Source organism: Periophthalmus magnuspinnatus, chromosome 10, assembly GCF_009829125.3.
Source record: "Periophthalmus magnuspinnatus isolate fPerMag1 chromosome 10, fPerMag1.2.pri, whole genome shotgun sequence".
Lineage (NCBI taxonomy): Eukaryota > Metazoa > Chordata > Actinopteri > Gobiiformes > Gobiidae > Periophthalmus > Periophthalmus magnuspinnatus.
In genome coordinates this window covers 34358045-34372615 of record NC_047135.1, presented here as the reverse complement: position 1 = coordinate 34372615, position 14571 = coordinate 34358045, and the positions used below count along the sequence as shown (strand labels likewise).

The window sequence follows — 14571 nt, the reverse complement described above, 5'->3', positions numbered from 1 at the left end:
CACCTTTAAACACTCGAGAGCTTCCTCCATCTGTGCCCCTTTTCCTGTCTAAAACGCACACGCCGACCCAGCACTTTTTGCGTCACTTCTTTTATTCACGTTACTCGTCACGTTTTTTTTTTTTCTGTGTTCGGCAGCAGCGGCGGCCGTGACACATGTGGGGTCCTTGCGCGGGGCCCCTCCGGACAAGGACACTGATACACTGAGAGCCCAGGGTGACGCGGAGCTATTTCGGGACCTCGTAAATATGAGAACTTCCTTTCACTAAAGCATACGGTCCCATAGGTTTTTTTTAACAACGGTGAGAAAGAAGCAGCAAATCCACGTTATTTACACTTCGCTTCTCACGTTTTATGTATTTAAAGGCATGTTTCTAGGTGTAAGAATAATTATATTGTCTTTTAATTGAAATAAACCCCGTCAGTTACAGTTTAAAAGAACAGAGTCTGATCAGATGCCACTTTAAGACACAGAACTTTTATCTTTCCCCTGATCCTTGGGACGTTAACGAGAAGGAAACGACTTCTCTGAGTTCATTATCACTTTTACTTCCCGTGTTTCGCTTTAACGTGGAAATATAGAGTAACCGGGTTTACAAAACTTCAAAACTGGGACAAACCCGGGTTGCGAAGGTTGGTATAAATCAAATAGTGAAAACAGCGAGTATCTGTGTAAAGTAAAAGTAGTAAAGTACTGCGCTTAACTAAAGTAAGGATACGTAAAATTCGACTTAAGTGCATTTTACGGTGGGCACTTTTGTAGGAAAACATGAGGTTAGATCGGTCAACTGGACAAAAAGTTGTAGGACAGACAGTGGATATTTTTACTTTTACTTCAGTACATTTGAGAGCAGTATCTGTACTTTCTACTCCACTACATTTCTGAACAGGACTGAAAAGTAAAAGTACTTTTCATATGATTTAAAAGGTTATTTTTACCATGTTTGTGACTAAAATTTTCGAGTTCAAGCTTCGACTTTGATCAAAACTAAATAAATACACAAAAAATGTTAAGAAAAGCTAAGAAATTTATTCATACTGTTACTGTTGACCAAAATATGTCTCATTTTTAAATCTATATTGCTACATTTTACACTTTAACAAACGAACACTTGAAATACGTTGTGATACTTTTACTTTTGTAGCTGTACTTTCACTTAAATAACAAAACTGAGTCTGTATTCAATCTTTTTTTTTTTGCCTTATTCTCATTTTCAAACTTTTTTCCCCCATATTTTAGCAAAACAAATGACAATATCTTCCATTTTGCCGTTTCCTGGTTTCAAATTGATTAAAAATAGAGTCACGTGGGACATTTCTTGCACAAAACTGGGACAAATCAGTGTTTTTGGATAAATCTGCTGGGACAGGGGACACAGGGCTCACAACTGGGCCTGTCCCGGGTCAATGGGGACATCTGATCACCCTATAAAATAAAATGTAGATTAGTCTTAATCTCATTTAAAATAGGTTTAACTGGGCTCAAACATCCATCACGCTGCAGAACCGTGGCCCATCTTCACTCTGCGTCTTTATAACTGATCGTTTCTATTTTTACAGACACGCGCGCGCTCTTTAATAATTAAGACACTGCTGAATTTTTAACCCACTCCCCGAGGAACCTTATGACACGCCAGAGACACGGCCTGACCCGTGCGTAAACGCCACACGCAGACGCACGAGTTCCCGGCGTGCGCCAGACTCGTGCGTAAAACTCGTGCGTAAAAACCTGTGCGTAAACTGGACAGACACTGGTGAAGACGCAGCAGATGAAGCCGTCGCAGTTATGGATCTTTGCTTTGTGCGTCCGCGCTGCTCTGAAACGCAACACTTGAGAGTTTATGACAAGCTTTCCCCACCTCCACAGTCTCATCCAAACACATCATCCAAAAACATGACCCGTGCGTCCTCATGGCGCATTGTGGCTGTTCCAACACAGACATACGAATGAAACACGCACGTATCACGAAGATAACTGAAATGTCAAGGTTATAACGTGTAAATTTGTCTTTTCACGGTGATTCTTCCTAAACCAAACGCTTTAGAAACACTATTCCGCTGCGTAAACTTTATTTGTGCCGTTCCAGGCCGCGTAAAGAGGGAAAAAAAACAAGCAGAGGAGCTGGATATAATAATAATTCAATGAACTCATCCTAATGTTTGCCAAAGTCAGGTCCTGAAGTGCTCCCAGAAAGATCCGCCCTGGGATTGAATGGGAATACGGTGAACTAGCGCCCTCTGCTGGGGAACTCCAGTCAGACCAAATGAGAGTCAAACTGTGAGGTTTAAATGTAAAATATCATAAACCTTGTGTATTTAGAAATATGTTTGGCTTCTTAGGGATAAAACTGAGTAAAATGAGTAGGCTGCTTATATTGGTAGTGTTTTATATTTGTTCTCTAGCGCCCTCTTCTGACCAAATGAGTCAACTGCGAGTCACGTGATGCTTTTCATACGTAAAAATTCACAAAATCTTATGTTTTGCCTCTTGAAATATGAAACTATGAGGTAAGAAGTTATATTTAGAACTGTGTTTGTTTCCTTGGGGATAGAAACTGAGCTAAATTAGTGTTTATACTGGCACAGGGGCCTCTCTAGCGCCCTCTTCTGGACAAATCTAGTCTGAGCAAATGAGTGGGAACCTAGAGTCAACTGTGAGTTATTTAAATGTAAAATTGCATAAATCTTGTGTATTTAGAAATAAGTTTGGCTCCTTAGGGATAAAAACTGAGCCAAATGAGTAGTGTCTTATATTTGTTCTCTAGCGCCCTCTTCTGGACAGTTTTAAATTATAGTTATCTGACCAAATTATTGTTATTTAACTAAATTATTGGGGCCCTGGAGTCAATTGTGAGCTACTTTATGCTTTTTATAGGTAATATTTGATCAACTTTGAGTATTTAAGATGCGTTCATGTAAATAATAAAGGCCAAATTCAGATTTATACTGGTAAAGTCTTATATTTGTTGTCTATTTTATAATATTGATGTGTTTTCGGTCTGATCGCAGTAATCCTCGTCCTCCGTTTCGCCGTGTCTCTTCTGCGATGTTGTGTATGAATCATAATCGCTGGATAATTGACGGTCCCCACAACAGATGAACCGAACGTCTAAATAAATGTATTGGGTTTTATAAGCAAATCCAGTCAAAAACGCAGCACCATAAACAAATCAAACCCCAAAAAGGAAGTCTGCAAACATTCAGAGCGCACATTTCCAAGCCCTGTTTATTTTCTGTCCCTCTGGATTAAACTCCTGCATGTCCAGTGACTTCCCTTTTTCTATTTTCATAACAATCCTCTTCTTTTTCCCATCAGCCCCTGGGGGTTTGCAAACATATGACATCAGTAGAGGTCTGTGCGGTGCCCTCGAAAACAGCGAACTCGACCGACGGCCAATGAACGACGGGCGCCGAGCTGCATTTAACAGGAGATGTGGCGGAGCTAATCAGGATAAATATACATATTGTCGCTTGTGTATTATCATAATTTAACCGTAAGACGACGATTGTGTCCAAAACAAACCAAAACGGGAAAATCCACAGTTACGACTCGAGCTGATTCCATAAGATTTAGACCTCAGCCAAGGCTCTGCTGTTATCCTGCAACGATTCTGTTTGTGCAGTGGTGATAAAACCTCGATGTTTCCCCCAAGATATTTGTTTGTTTCATAAAAAGTGCGTTAAAAAGTCTCATCTGTGTTAAAATGTTTCCTCGTCGCAAACGTACTTGGAGTTAGTTTGGAGTGTTTTGTTTTGCACGTTTACGCTGAGTTCTTCTTTTCTCAAACAGAAAACGCTCTGTTCCACCTTGTGATGTCATCATGTGGTGATACAGGAAGTGCTCCGCTGTGTTTTTAAACTCCACACACCTTCATTTATAGAATCATTTAGATTATTTCCACTCTGGAATTGCCACTTATCTCGACTGAACTAAAGGTAAAAGGAGCTGTTCACTACCACTTGATGACATCACAAGGTGGAACAGAGCGTTTTGAGCTTTGGAGATGTTACAGACTGATAATAAAGTGTTGCTCAAACATGTGAATGAAACAAAACACAACTCCAGGTCTGTTTTTGAGGTGGTAACAGTATTAGAACATGATTTAAAGCTCAGAAAAGTCGATTTTTACCATATTCTACATAAATCCAGCTGTCGGCAAAACCAGACAAAACCTGGAAACCGTATAAAAACTTTAATAAAAGAAGGTTAAGAAAAGGCCCATTGTGCTCGTGTCTGTCAGTGGATCATTATGTTAGAATTTGCACATTTTAAAATCACAATATTCATCTAAAAACAAAAAAAGAGTGGCACTTCTGATGGACGGCTGCACATCACACTGACGTTTGAGCCAAAATGACGACGCGATGCTGCAGAATCTTACAAGTATCACAATAAAACCGGAGACTGAAGTGCGGACGTCACAGTGGGCGTGTCCCCGTGGAAACAGGTTGATCGGCAAAATGGCGTCTTATAATCGATTAAACATGTGTAAAGACGAACTGTAACTAAACATAAGAACAACTCAGGACTAAACTTTACATGTTATTTTGGCAAGGAGACGCTGAGTGTCCCCATCAGGTGTGGGGTCAGGTGTAGGGTCAGGTGTAGGGTCAGGTGTGGGGTCAGGTGTGGGGTCAGGTGTGGGGTCAGGTGTGGGGTCAGGTGTGGGGTCAGGTGTGGGGTCAGGTGTAGGGTCAGGTGTAGGGTCAGGTGTAGAGACAGTTGTGGAGTCAGGTGGGGTCAACAAAAAGAATAAAAGACATTTAGTCACACAAGCACTTCAGACAGAACATACAGAGCAGACAAACTGAAACAAAACTGTCTGTAAAAGGACAGCAGGGGGCGCTACAAATGAACAAACAAAATACACAATTACCAATTATACAAGTAAACTTTAATCAAACATATAAAAGCATTAAAAGGGTCACATAACTGTCCAGTCGTTCATTTAAAGACAGAGCATCACAAAAAGTCTGAAGTAAAACCACCAGGCGGCGCCACAAAACACGTGACCACGCCCACACGTTACATCACACAGGTCCTCAGTAAAACCACAAGACCGGGCCAATCAAAACACGCGACCACGCCCACTTTGTCAGAAACATCACTGAATAAAAACAGGAAAACTGAAAAGTCTGGTCTCAAACACAAGTCGGCTCTTCTGAACGGCTCTTTAATGTCAACAGTTGGATCCCGATACGATTTTTTAAAAGAACTGAATCTTTTTCTTTCTAATTTATCTGCATTTTTACACCGAACCAGCACGAGAATCAGCACCGAAGCAAAACAAGCGACATGAGTGAGAGATTTACGCACAAAAAAACATTTAGAATCTTATTAACTGTTCGTTTTTAAATCATTATTATTATTTTTATTATAGTGCAACGTTTTATTTAGATTCTGAACAATTCCAAAGGGTAAACGCTCGTCCACTCTGAGTTTGAACTAGTTGAAACGCATGTAAGTCTTGGTCGTTTCTCTGTGCGATTAGTTTGTTGTTAAAATGATTCGTCGCGTCGTCTTCTGTCGTAAATAAACAATAAAAGAGCCGGTGTTTTGAACGACTCTTTGAAACGAACAGATACAAAAGATTCGGATCACATAAAAGAGCCAAAAGTCCCATTACTGGCCTTGTCAAAGAGCCAACTCCCCCCCAGCTCCCCCTTTATGGGATAACGCCCAACTCTCCCGGGGTAACAGCGCCCCCCAGTGGTGCCATCCATTAGACACACAAATCAGTCCAAATACAGCTTGAGGAAACAACTAAGATAATGATAAAAATGTTAAAATTTTGTGGAATAGATGTGATTTAAAAGCGTTTGTGATGTGTTTACAGAGTTAGACTGTCCTAATACATTTGTTTTATCTGATATATTCACAATTATAATCTCAAAATGCTCCTCACTGTGGCATTAGTCAAACATCACCAGCACAAGAGTCACTTTGCTCTTACCTCTCGTGTCCATGTTTAGATTCTTGTTTTTGTCCAAACCAAACGTCCACAGACTCGAGCAGGAGCTGGACCCACTGTTCCCCATGTTTAGATTTAAGCGGAGAAAAGACAGAGTGTGTGTGAGTGTGCGTCTGTGTCTCTGTGTGTGTTTCTGCTTCATGAAGTTTAGTGAAAGTGACAGTTTTTCACGCAGAATCCCGCCTGAATTTGAAGAGTGTAAACAGCAGCACGTGGTCAGACTTATCTCTGTTTAGACCAATAAAGTGGAGCGTGAGGAGGGGGCTGCTGGCACGTGGAGCAGTGTGTGTGTGTGTGTGTGTGTTTGGACCGTTCCACACACTCACAGAGGCACGGCGGCTGCTCAAACGGTCCAGTGGGAGGGTCCGGTGGGAGGGTCCGGTGGGAGGGTCTGGTGATATTCCTGTCCTTGAGCTCGTGGACACCAGTCTGCAGCATCAGGAGACAGACTGAGGTTAAATTTAACACATGTTTGTGCAAAATAATGTAATAAAAACTACAAAAACACAGCGAAAATCAAAAGGTAAACTGTCAAAATCAGACTAGGAGAGACGCTGCTGCAAATATCAATGATTAAGAGAAACAGAACCAGGAAGTACGTCACACACACGTTCAGAGAGTAGACTAAAAAACAGCTAAACCAGGACTGAACAAGGACTAAACCAGGACTGAACAAGGACTAAACCAGGACTAAACCAGGACTGAACCAGGACTAAACCAGGACTAAACCAGGACTGAACCAAGACTGAACCAGGACTGAACCGGGACTGAACCGGGACTGAACAAGGACTAAACCGGGACTGAACAAGGACTAAACCGGGACTGAACCAGGACTGAACCAGGACTGAACCAGGACTGAACCAGGACTGAACCAGGACTGAACAAGGACTAAACCAGGACTGAACCGGGACTGAACAAGGACTAAACCAGGACTGAACCGGGACTAAACCAGGACTAAACCGGGACTAAACCAGGACTAAACCGGGACTAAACCGGGACTAAACCGGGACTAAACATGGATTAAACAGGATTAAACCAGGATTGAACCAGGACTAAACTGGGACTAAACTGGGACTAAACTGGGACTAAACCAGGACTAAACCAGGAGTAAATCAGGATTAAATCAGGACTAAACAGGGTTGTGTAATTGCAGAGAGCTACAGACCGATTACTTTCACATAAACACACTTTTTCCCAAATTCCTCATTATTGTCCGTCTAAACTCTGAAGGACCAGGAGGTGGCGTCATGTTAAAATGTGCTACTGTTAGTGATGGGACTCTCGACTCTTTTATGGGATCTGAATCTTTTGAATCTGTTCTTTTCAAAGAGCCGTTCAAAACACTGGCTCTTTTACTGTTTATTTATAAGACAAAAGCCAATGTGAGGAATCATTTTATCTACAAACTCATCACAGACACAACCAAGGCTCAGATGTGTTTAAAACTGAAGGTGGAAGAGAATTTACCCTTTGGAATTATGAATAATCTCAATAAAACGTTGCACTATACAATAATAGTAATATTTAACTGTTATTATGACGTTAATCAGGACAAAAATACATAGAAATTAGGAAGAAAAAGAATTGGCTCTTTTCAAAACTGAGATTCGGTTCCAGCATCACGTTCAGGAGCCGTTCAAAAGAGCCGCTGTGTGTTTTTGTTAGAAATTCAAGCTGAAAACACAGAAAAGTATGATCTAATTCTATAAACTGTAACTGAAAAAGAGTTTTGTGAGTTTGTTCTCTTCACAGTTAATGATTAAAAATGTTTGATGTGTTTAAAGTGTCGGTCCAGCTCAGGGTCGGTTTAGCTCCAGTCAGTTTTATTGACACAGGACGACCTCAGTTTGTGCCAACGTGGACATGCACTGACCAAACTTTTATTTTTACCCGAATGACATCATAAGAAAGACTATAAACTCACATACTGCCCATAATCAGCCAACATTTCTATTAAATTTTACTGATATAGCACATTTAAAATACAATTTAAGCCGCTCAAAGTGCTTCACATAAACAATAACAAACAAAAACATACACATAAAGTAAGAAACATAATATTTGGGACCAATACCTCTATGTGGCCATGTGTCATTCTCAGGTTTTGTCCTCGCTGAGCAAAATAAATGAGTAAATTAATTGTTAAAATATGTTTATTTGACTCACAATAACACAGAGGAACATCTACAGACATAAAAATCATCTCCCTCTGTCCCTTCCAACACCTGGGGCCACTTACCTGCCCCTTTATATCTGGGTTTTCTACTCCAAACATCCAAACCACAGCGCCCCTACAGGCTGGAGGTGCACACAGCAGTCAAAAATGTCTCCTGCATATACATTTTATTATTATTTTAAGAAAAGTGGTGAGTTAATTTGTAAACTTAATGTTGTTTTGTCCATATCAGACCATTCCTGTTAAATATCGACCAAACGATAAATAAACGGGTGTAGCTTTAATCTTCTCTATATCATACCTTCATATTTATAGTTCTCAACAGAAAACAGTATTTCTGTCATGGTCCACTGTGATCAGGCCTCAGTTTGTGACCACACAGGGTCTTACTTTTCCTCTGTTTGTTTTTAGGACTAAAATATCTCATTTCTGTTGTTGGGTCAGTTGTAGTAAACGTCCTGCTCCACCAGAGGGCGCTCGTCCACTGTTTAAAATGGACATGGACTGCTCAACTTCTGATTTCTTGCTAAAAAAAAATCGTTTTCAGGCATTTACATTGTACATTTGTGGTCAAGGCAGAACACAATATCAACTTTATGACATTTTTTTTTATCTCCCTATATTTCATGTTATTCATCCACATTTTTCTTCTTATTGAGGATCATTGTAGCTCCAGGAACATCTGTCTCAATTGTTTACATAACTTTAACTGTTTGGATCAAAGTTTTGTTGACACCCATGTGATTTTGTTTTATATTAAATTGTACATTTTGTAGAAACTGTAGCCTAATTTCTCATTAAATACCTGTGCGCACAAAGAGCACAGTGTCTCTCTGCGCCATTCCTCCATAAATCTGACTGAACCTGCCCCATCTGCGCGTTCCTCTCTCCTCTGCGCGCTCCTGTGGCATGTCTGCGCTCATTTCTACGCTCCTGTGGCATGTCTGCGCTCATTTCTGCGCTCCTGTGGCATGTCCGCTCCCTCATAAATGTTCTTTTGCGGTGACATCATTGGCGCAGAGACTTAGATGCTTCACATTCTCCAGATTCTCCTCACAGGATCAACTCCAGCCCCCGGGCCAGTGGAAACAGACATAACTGTTTTTAGGGCCCAAAAGGGAGAGGGTCAAAGGTCAAAGGCGTTTGCGTTTATCATGTTGAGCGCAAATGTTTTCGCACCAGCGTAAAAGGAAAAGTTCAAATACATTTAGTTCTTTCCATAAAGACAAGTCAAGACAAGTTTGTTTGTACAGAACAACTGGTACAAAAGTAATTCAGAGTTTTACAGAATAAGAAAGACTTTAAAATCACAACACAACAAATCAAAAGACAAATAATCATCATTAAAAGAGAAAAGTGCAGAATAAAACCCTCACACAGATAAACAGAACTGAGCCTGGATTTAAAAAACAATTCAACACGTTTAGTCCTGGTTTAGTCCTGGTTTAGTCCTGGTTCAGTCCTGGTATAGTCCATGTTTAGTCCTGGTTTAGTCCTGGTTTAGTCCTGGTTTAGTCCTGGTTCAGTCCTGGTTCAGTCCATGTTTGGACCTGGTTTAGTCCTGGTTTAGTCCAGGTTTAGTCCTGGTTTAGTCCTGGTTTAGTCCTGGTTTAGTCCAGGTTTAGTCCTGGTTTAGTCCTGGTCCAGTCCTGGTTTAGTCCTGGTTTAATCCTGGTTCAGTCCTGGTTCAGTCCATGTTTGGACCTGGTTTAGTCCTGGTTTAGTCCAGGTTTAGTCCTGGTTTAGTCCTAGTTTAGTCCAGGTTTAGTCCTGGTTCAGTCCTGGTATAGTCCATGTTTAGTCCTGGTTTAGTCCTGGTTTAGTCCTGGTTTAGTCCTGGTTCAGTCCTGGTTCAGTCCATGTTTGGACCTGGTTTAGTCCTGGTTTAGTCCAGGTTTAGTCCTGGTTTAGTCCTGGTTTAGTCCTGGTTTAGTCCAGGTTTAGTCCTGGTTCAGTCCTGGTTCAGTCCATGTTTGGACCTGGTTTAGTCCTGGTTTAGTCCTGGTTTAGTCCTGGTTTAGTCCTGGTCCAGTCCTGGTTTAGTCCTGGTTTAGTCCTGGTTTAGTCCTGGTTTAGTCCTGGTTTAGTCCTGGTTTAGTCCTGGTTTAGTCCTGGTCCAGTCCTGGTTTAGTCCTGGTTTAGTCCAGGTTTAGTCCTGGTTTAGTCCTGGTTTAGTCCTGGTTTAGTCCTGGTTTAGTCCTGGTTTAGTCCTGGTTTAGTCCTGACTTCTACATATTTGTATGATTCTTTAATCCTTAATCTCCTACAGACATTTCATTTCCACTGACTAATTTTATTTTGTTTACCTTGTGTTGTTTGTTTACCTTATGTTGTTTGTTTACCTTGTGTTGTTTATCCCTGTCTCGATAGTTACCATGGCAACTCATCGTTCAACATTCAACAGATTCTATTCCATCTATTTTGGGGTTTGTTAATTATCAGCAAAGACCCAGGACACGCTGGACAGACTGTGTCTCTCGTCGACTTGGGAAAGCACTGGGTTTTCACAGGAGGGATCTGGAGGAAGCGTCTGGGGTGGGAGAAGTCTGGAAGTCCCTGCTTGGACCGCTGACCCCGCGACCCCAGATAAACAGAAGACAATGGATACTCGGATATTTATCACGTGTACAGTTTCTCTGCAAAAGTTGTGGGAGGTTTTTTTGCCATTTTTATGCCAGAAGGTCAGATTTGAGGTCGTTTTGCTTCATTTTCTTTTTTGTTTGTTGCAGATCAGGCTTTTTAATGATGTTTTATATTTAAAAACTGGTTTTCGCTGTTCAAAAATGTGTTTTCGTGACAGGCCTGGTGTCGTCTGTGTAATCCCTCAGTCGTCCACGTATAATCCATGGTACTTTTTTGATTTTTTCTTTCACTATTTCCACTATATTCGATTATTTTTATATTTTTTATGTTCTATACGCTCGACTCCAGCCTGTCTAGCTCACACATAACACACTTCTTCCATTGTTCCACCTTTCAGACGGAGGAAAAGGGCCCTGCTGGCGAGGAAAAGCAACTCCACTCAGCCTATGTGCGTAATATCCTCGCCACATTCCTTTGGCTATACATATCCGAGGTTATCCTGGGAAAAATCTGCCCTGATCTCGGCTCTTGTCATGCAACGCGAGCACGGCCGACCTCCATAATGTGCGTTTGAAAAGGTCGCAAATATGAATTCTTTCCGCATAACGCAAACTAAAGTCTTTACGTGGCTTGCGTCATGATGTACTTTCGAAACCACATGTGCTGAGTTAGGAGCGGGTCTTTGGAGTCGAGGTTTAGGACTCAGAAACACAACTGAGCAAAGGATTTCACAGGTTTTACGTTGTTCGGATAAGTCTTTTTAAATTTACAGCAGGTGAAATATAGTTTAAGACGTTGTGGGGACTAAAATCTAGCGTTATGGGGACCTGCGTCGTTTACGGAGACAAAAATCAGATCCCTACAATGTCAAACTTTATTATTATATCAATTAAGTGGTTTAAAGTTCAGATTTGGGTTGAATTAGTGTTTAGTTTAAATTTACAGCAGGTGAAATATAGTTTAAGACGTTGTGGGGACTAAAATCTAGCGTTATGGGGACCTACGTCGTTTACGGAGACAAAAATCAGATCCCTACGACGTCAAACTTTATTATTATATCAATAACGCGGTTTAAAGTTCAGATTTGGGTTGAATTAGTGTTTAGTTTAAGTAGTAAGTACGTTTAAAAAGCTCATGTTTCGCTATTTCTCTGTTCAAATGTCGTTTCCTCGTCACAAACAGACCTGGAGTTGTGTTTTTTTATTCCGGTCGCACACATTTAACGCACAAACCCTGCATTTCTTCACTCTGTTCCACTTTGTGACGTCATGTGGTGATACAGAGGGTCAGGGCCGGTTCAGACTGTAAGCAGAATAAGCAGCTGCTGAGGGTCCCAAGGCCACCAGGGGGCCCTCAAGAGCACATACATTTGTTTTCAAAGTATAATAATATGTAAAGTTGTGTGTTCATGTGTTTACAGCAGCATAAATATCCCTCTATAAAGATTGTTTGTTTTTTTTGGTTTTTTTTTTTTTTTACCTCTAAGTATTTTATTTTATTTTTAAGCATATCTTTTTAACTTTATGCACGTCCTTATTTGTACTTATTCAGTGTTTTATGTTGCGCTTTATCACCAAAGAGAGTTCCTAGTTTGTGAGTTGTGTGTGTTTTTTTTTTTACAAGTTTCAGTCTTTTGGTCAGATAAATAGAAACACAATTGGACAAAGCGATGAGAACAGAGTCAGAATGTCGTCAAATGTGAGTCACCGACAGCGGAGTCCAGGTACGTCCACTGCCCAGGGGCCCAGAGACACATTAGGGCCCCCTGAAAGATAGAGCCGGCCCTGCAGAGAGAGAGCCCCACTGCTCCATTCCACTTTCACTACAATCATTTGGATCATTTCAGTCCTGGAATTGTCACGTTTCTACTGAACTAAAGGTAAAAGGAGCTGATAAAATGGTTCAAAACTACCACTTGATGACATCACAAGGTGGAACAGAGCGTTTTGAGCTTTGGAGATGTAACAGACTAATAATAAAATGTGTGAATGAAACAAAACACAACTCCAGGTCTGTTTTTTGAAGAGGAAACAACATTAGAACACGACTTAAAGCTACAAGAGTCAGTTTGTGTCATACAGAAGCTTTAAGGATCGGGTCGGTTTACAGGATATTAAAGTAACACAACGTAATGTCTCCAAGAAGTGTGTGTGTGTGTGTGGGGGGGGGGGGGCGTGTGTGTGGGGGTGTGTGTGTGTCTGGGTGTGTGTCTGTGTGTGTGTCTCTCTGTGTGTCTGTGGGTGTGTGTTGGGGTGTGTGTGTGTGTGTCTCTCTGTGTGTCTGTGGGTGTGTGTTGGGGTGTGGGGGTATGTGTGTGTGTGTGTGTGTCTGTGTCTCTGTGTGTCGGGGTGTGTGTGTGTCTGTGTGTGTGTCTGTGTGTGTGTCTCTCTGTGTGTCTGTGGGGGTGTGTTGGGGTGTGTGTGTGTGTATGTCTGTGTCTCTGTGTGTGTGTCGGTGTGTGTTTGTGTGTGTGTCTTTGTCTCTGTGTGTCTCTGTGTGTGTGTGTGTCTCTGTGTGTGTCTCTGTGTGTGTCTGTGTGTGTCTCTGTGTGTCTATGTGTCTCTGTGTGTGTGTCTGTGTGTGTGTGTGTCTCTGTGTCTCGGTGTGTGTGCGTATGTGTATGTGTGTGCGTCTGTGTGTGTTTCAGAGACTTAATCAAATCATGAGCTCCATAAATCCTGAGTGTCATTACTGAAGCGTTGCTGTTAATCACATTCACACTATAATAGTATAAATGATGAGTGTGACCGGCCCGTGTGTGTGTGGGGGTGTGTGTGTGTGTGTCTGTGGGGGTGTGTGTGTGTGTGTCTGTCTCTGTGTGTGTGTGTGTGTCCTCAGATCAGTTGTGTTACATGAGCAAAGGGGACATTATCTGGTTGCACATTACTTCATTGTGTGTGAAATCTCACCAGTTTACTTCCGTTTCTATGGTTTTACTTTTAGTTTTTAGTGAACTTCATGAGGTTATCTGTGGATTACGTTATCAGAGACTCAAACTGGAACTGAAACTAAAAACTGGACTAAAAATTGGACTAAACTTGGACTAAACCTGGACTAAACCTGGACTAAACCACCTGTAAAGCGGGACACACCTGGACAGTGATGGAAAAAGTACTCGACTTTGTTACTTAAGTAAAAATACAGATACCGGAGCAAAAAATCCTCAAGTGAAAGTAAAAGTATCACATGGAAACATCTACATAAGTAAAAGTATTAAAGTACCTGTGTAAAAATGTACTTAAAGAGTAAAAACTCAAAGTATTTCATACAGATTTTGAGTCTTATAAACCTTCAAATGTGGTGATTTTTGCGATTTTTTTCATTGTAAGAATAAAATTGACTCCAGAGTGACACAGTTTGCAGGAGTTTCCTTCACTTTTCAGACCAAGTGCTTCTCGTCCTACGCACCTGTCGCCCGTCAGGTGTGCACAGTCCACACACAAACGAGGACTAGATTTTAGTTTCACTCAAACTACGAATGAGTTAAAAATAAACCCTCAGACTTTTCAGCAGCTCTCAAACTATAACAAAAATACTTTTACTTTTGAGTCCTGTTCAAAAATGTGGTGGAGTAGAAAGTACAGATACTGCTCTCAAATGTACTGAAGGAAAAGTAAAAAATACGCAAGTTAAAATCTACTTAAGTGAAGTACAGATACCCAAAAAGTACTTTTACTACTTTTACTTTGTTTTGTTCCACAACAGAACCTGAACCAGACTCAGGCAACACCAGGATAAATATTAAAAAAAACTCGGCTCAAATCAGGACCAAAATGTCATAATGCACCTTTAGATGACACAGAATAAACCAAAATAAATAAATAAATAAAAAAATAAAAAT

The 14571-nt window shown here is 41.0% G+C and overlaps 1 protein-coding gene across 1 annotated transcript in view; it reads right to left on the bottom strand.

Annotated features, from left to right (window-relative positions):
• neurl1b (neuralized E3 ubiquitin protein ligase 1B) overlaps window positions 1–6007 on the bottom strand; it is a 37412-nt gene extending 31405 nt beyond the window's left edge. Inside the window, exon 1 of the mRNA XM_055224792.1 lies at window positions 5954–6007. Coding sequence (XP_055080767.1) covers window positions 5954–5966 — 13 coding nt within the window. The 5' untranslated portion in view covers window positions 5967–6007. The remainder of the gene's footprint in view (window positions 1–5953) is intronic.
• Window positions 6008–14571: the final 8564 nt, after the last annotated feature.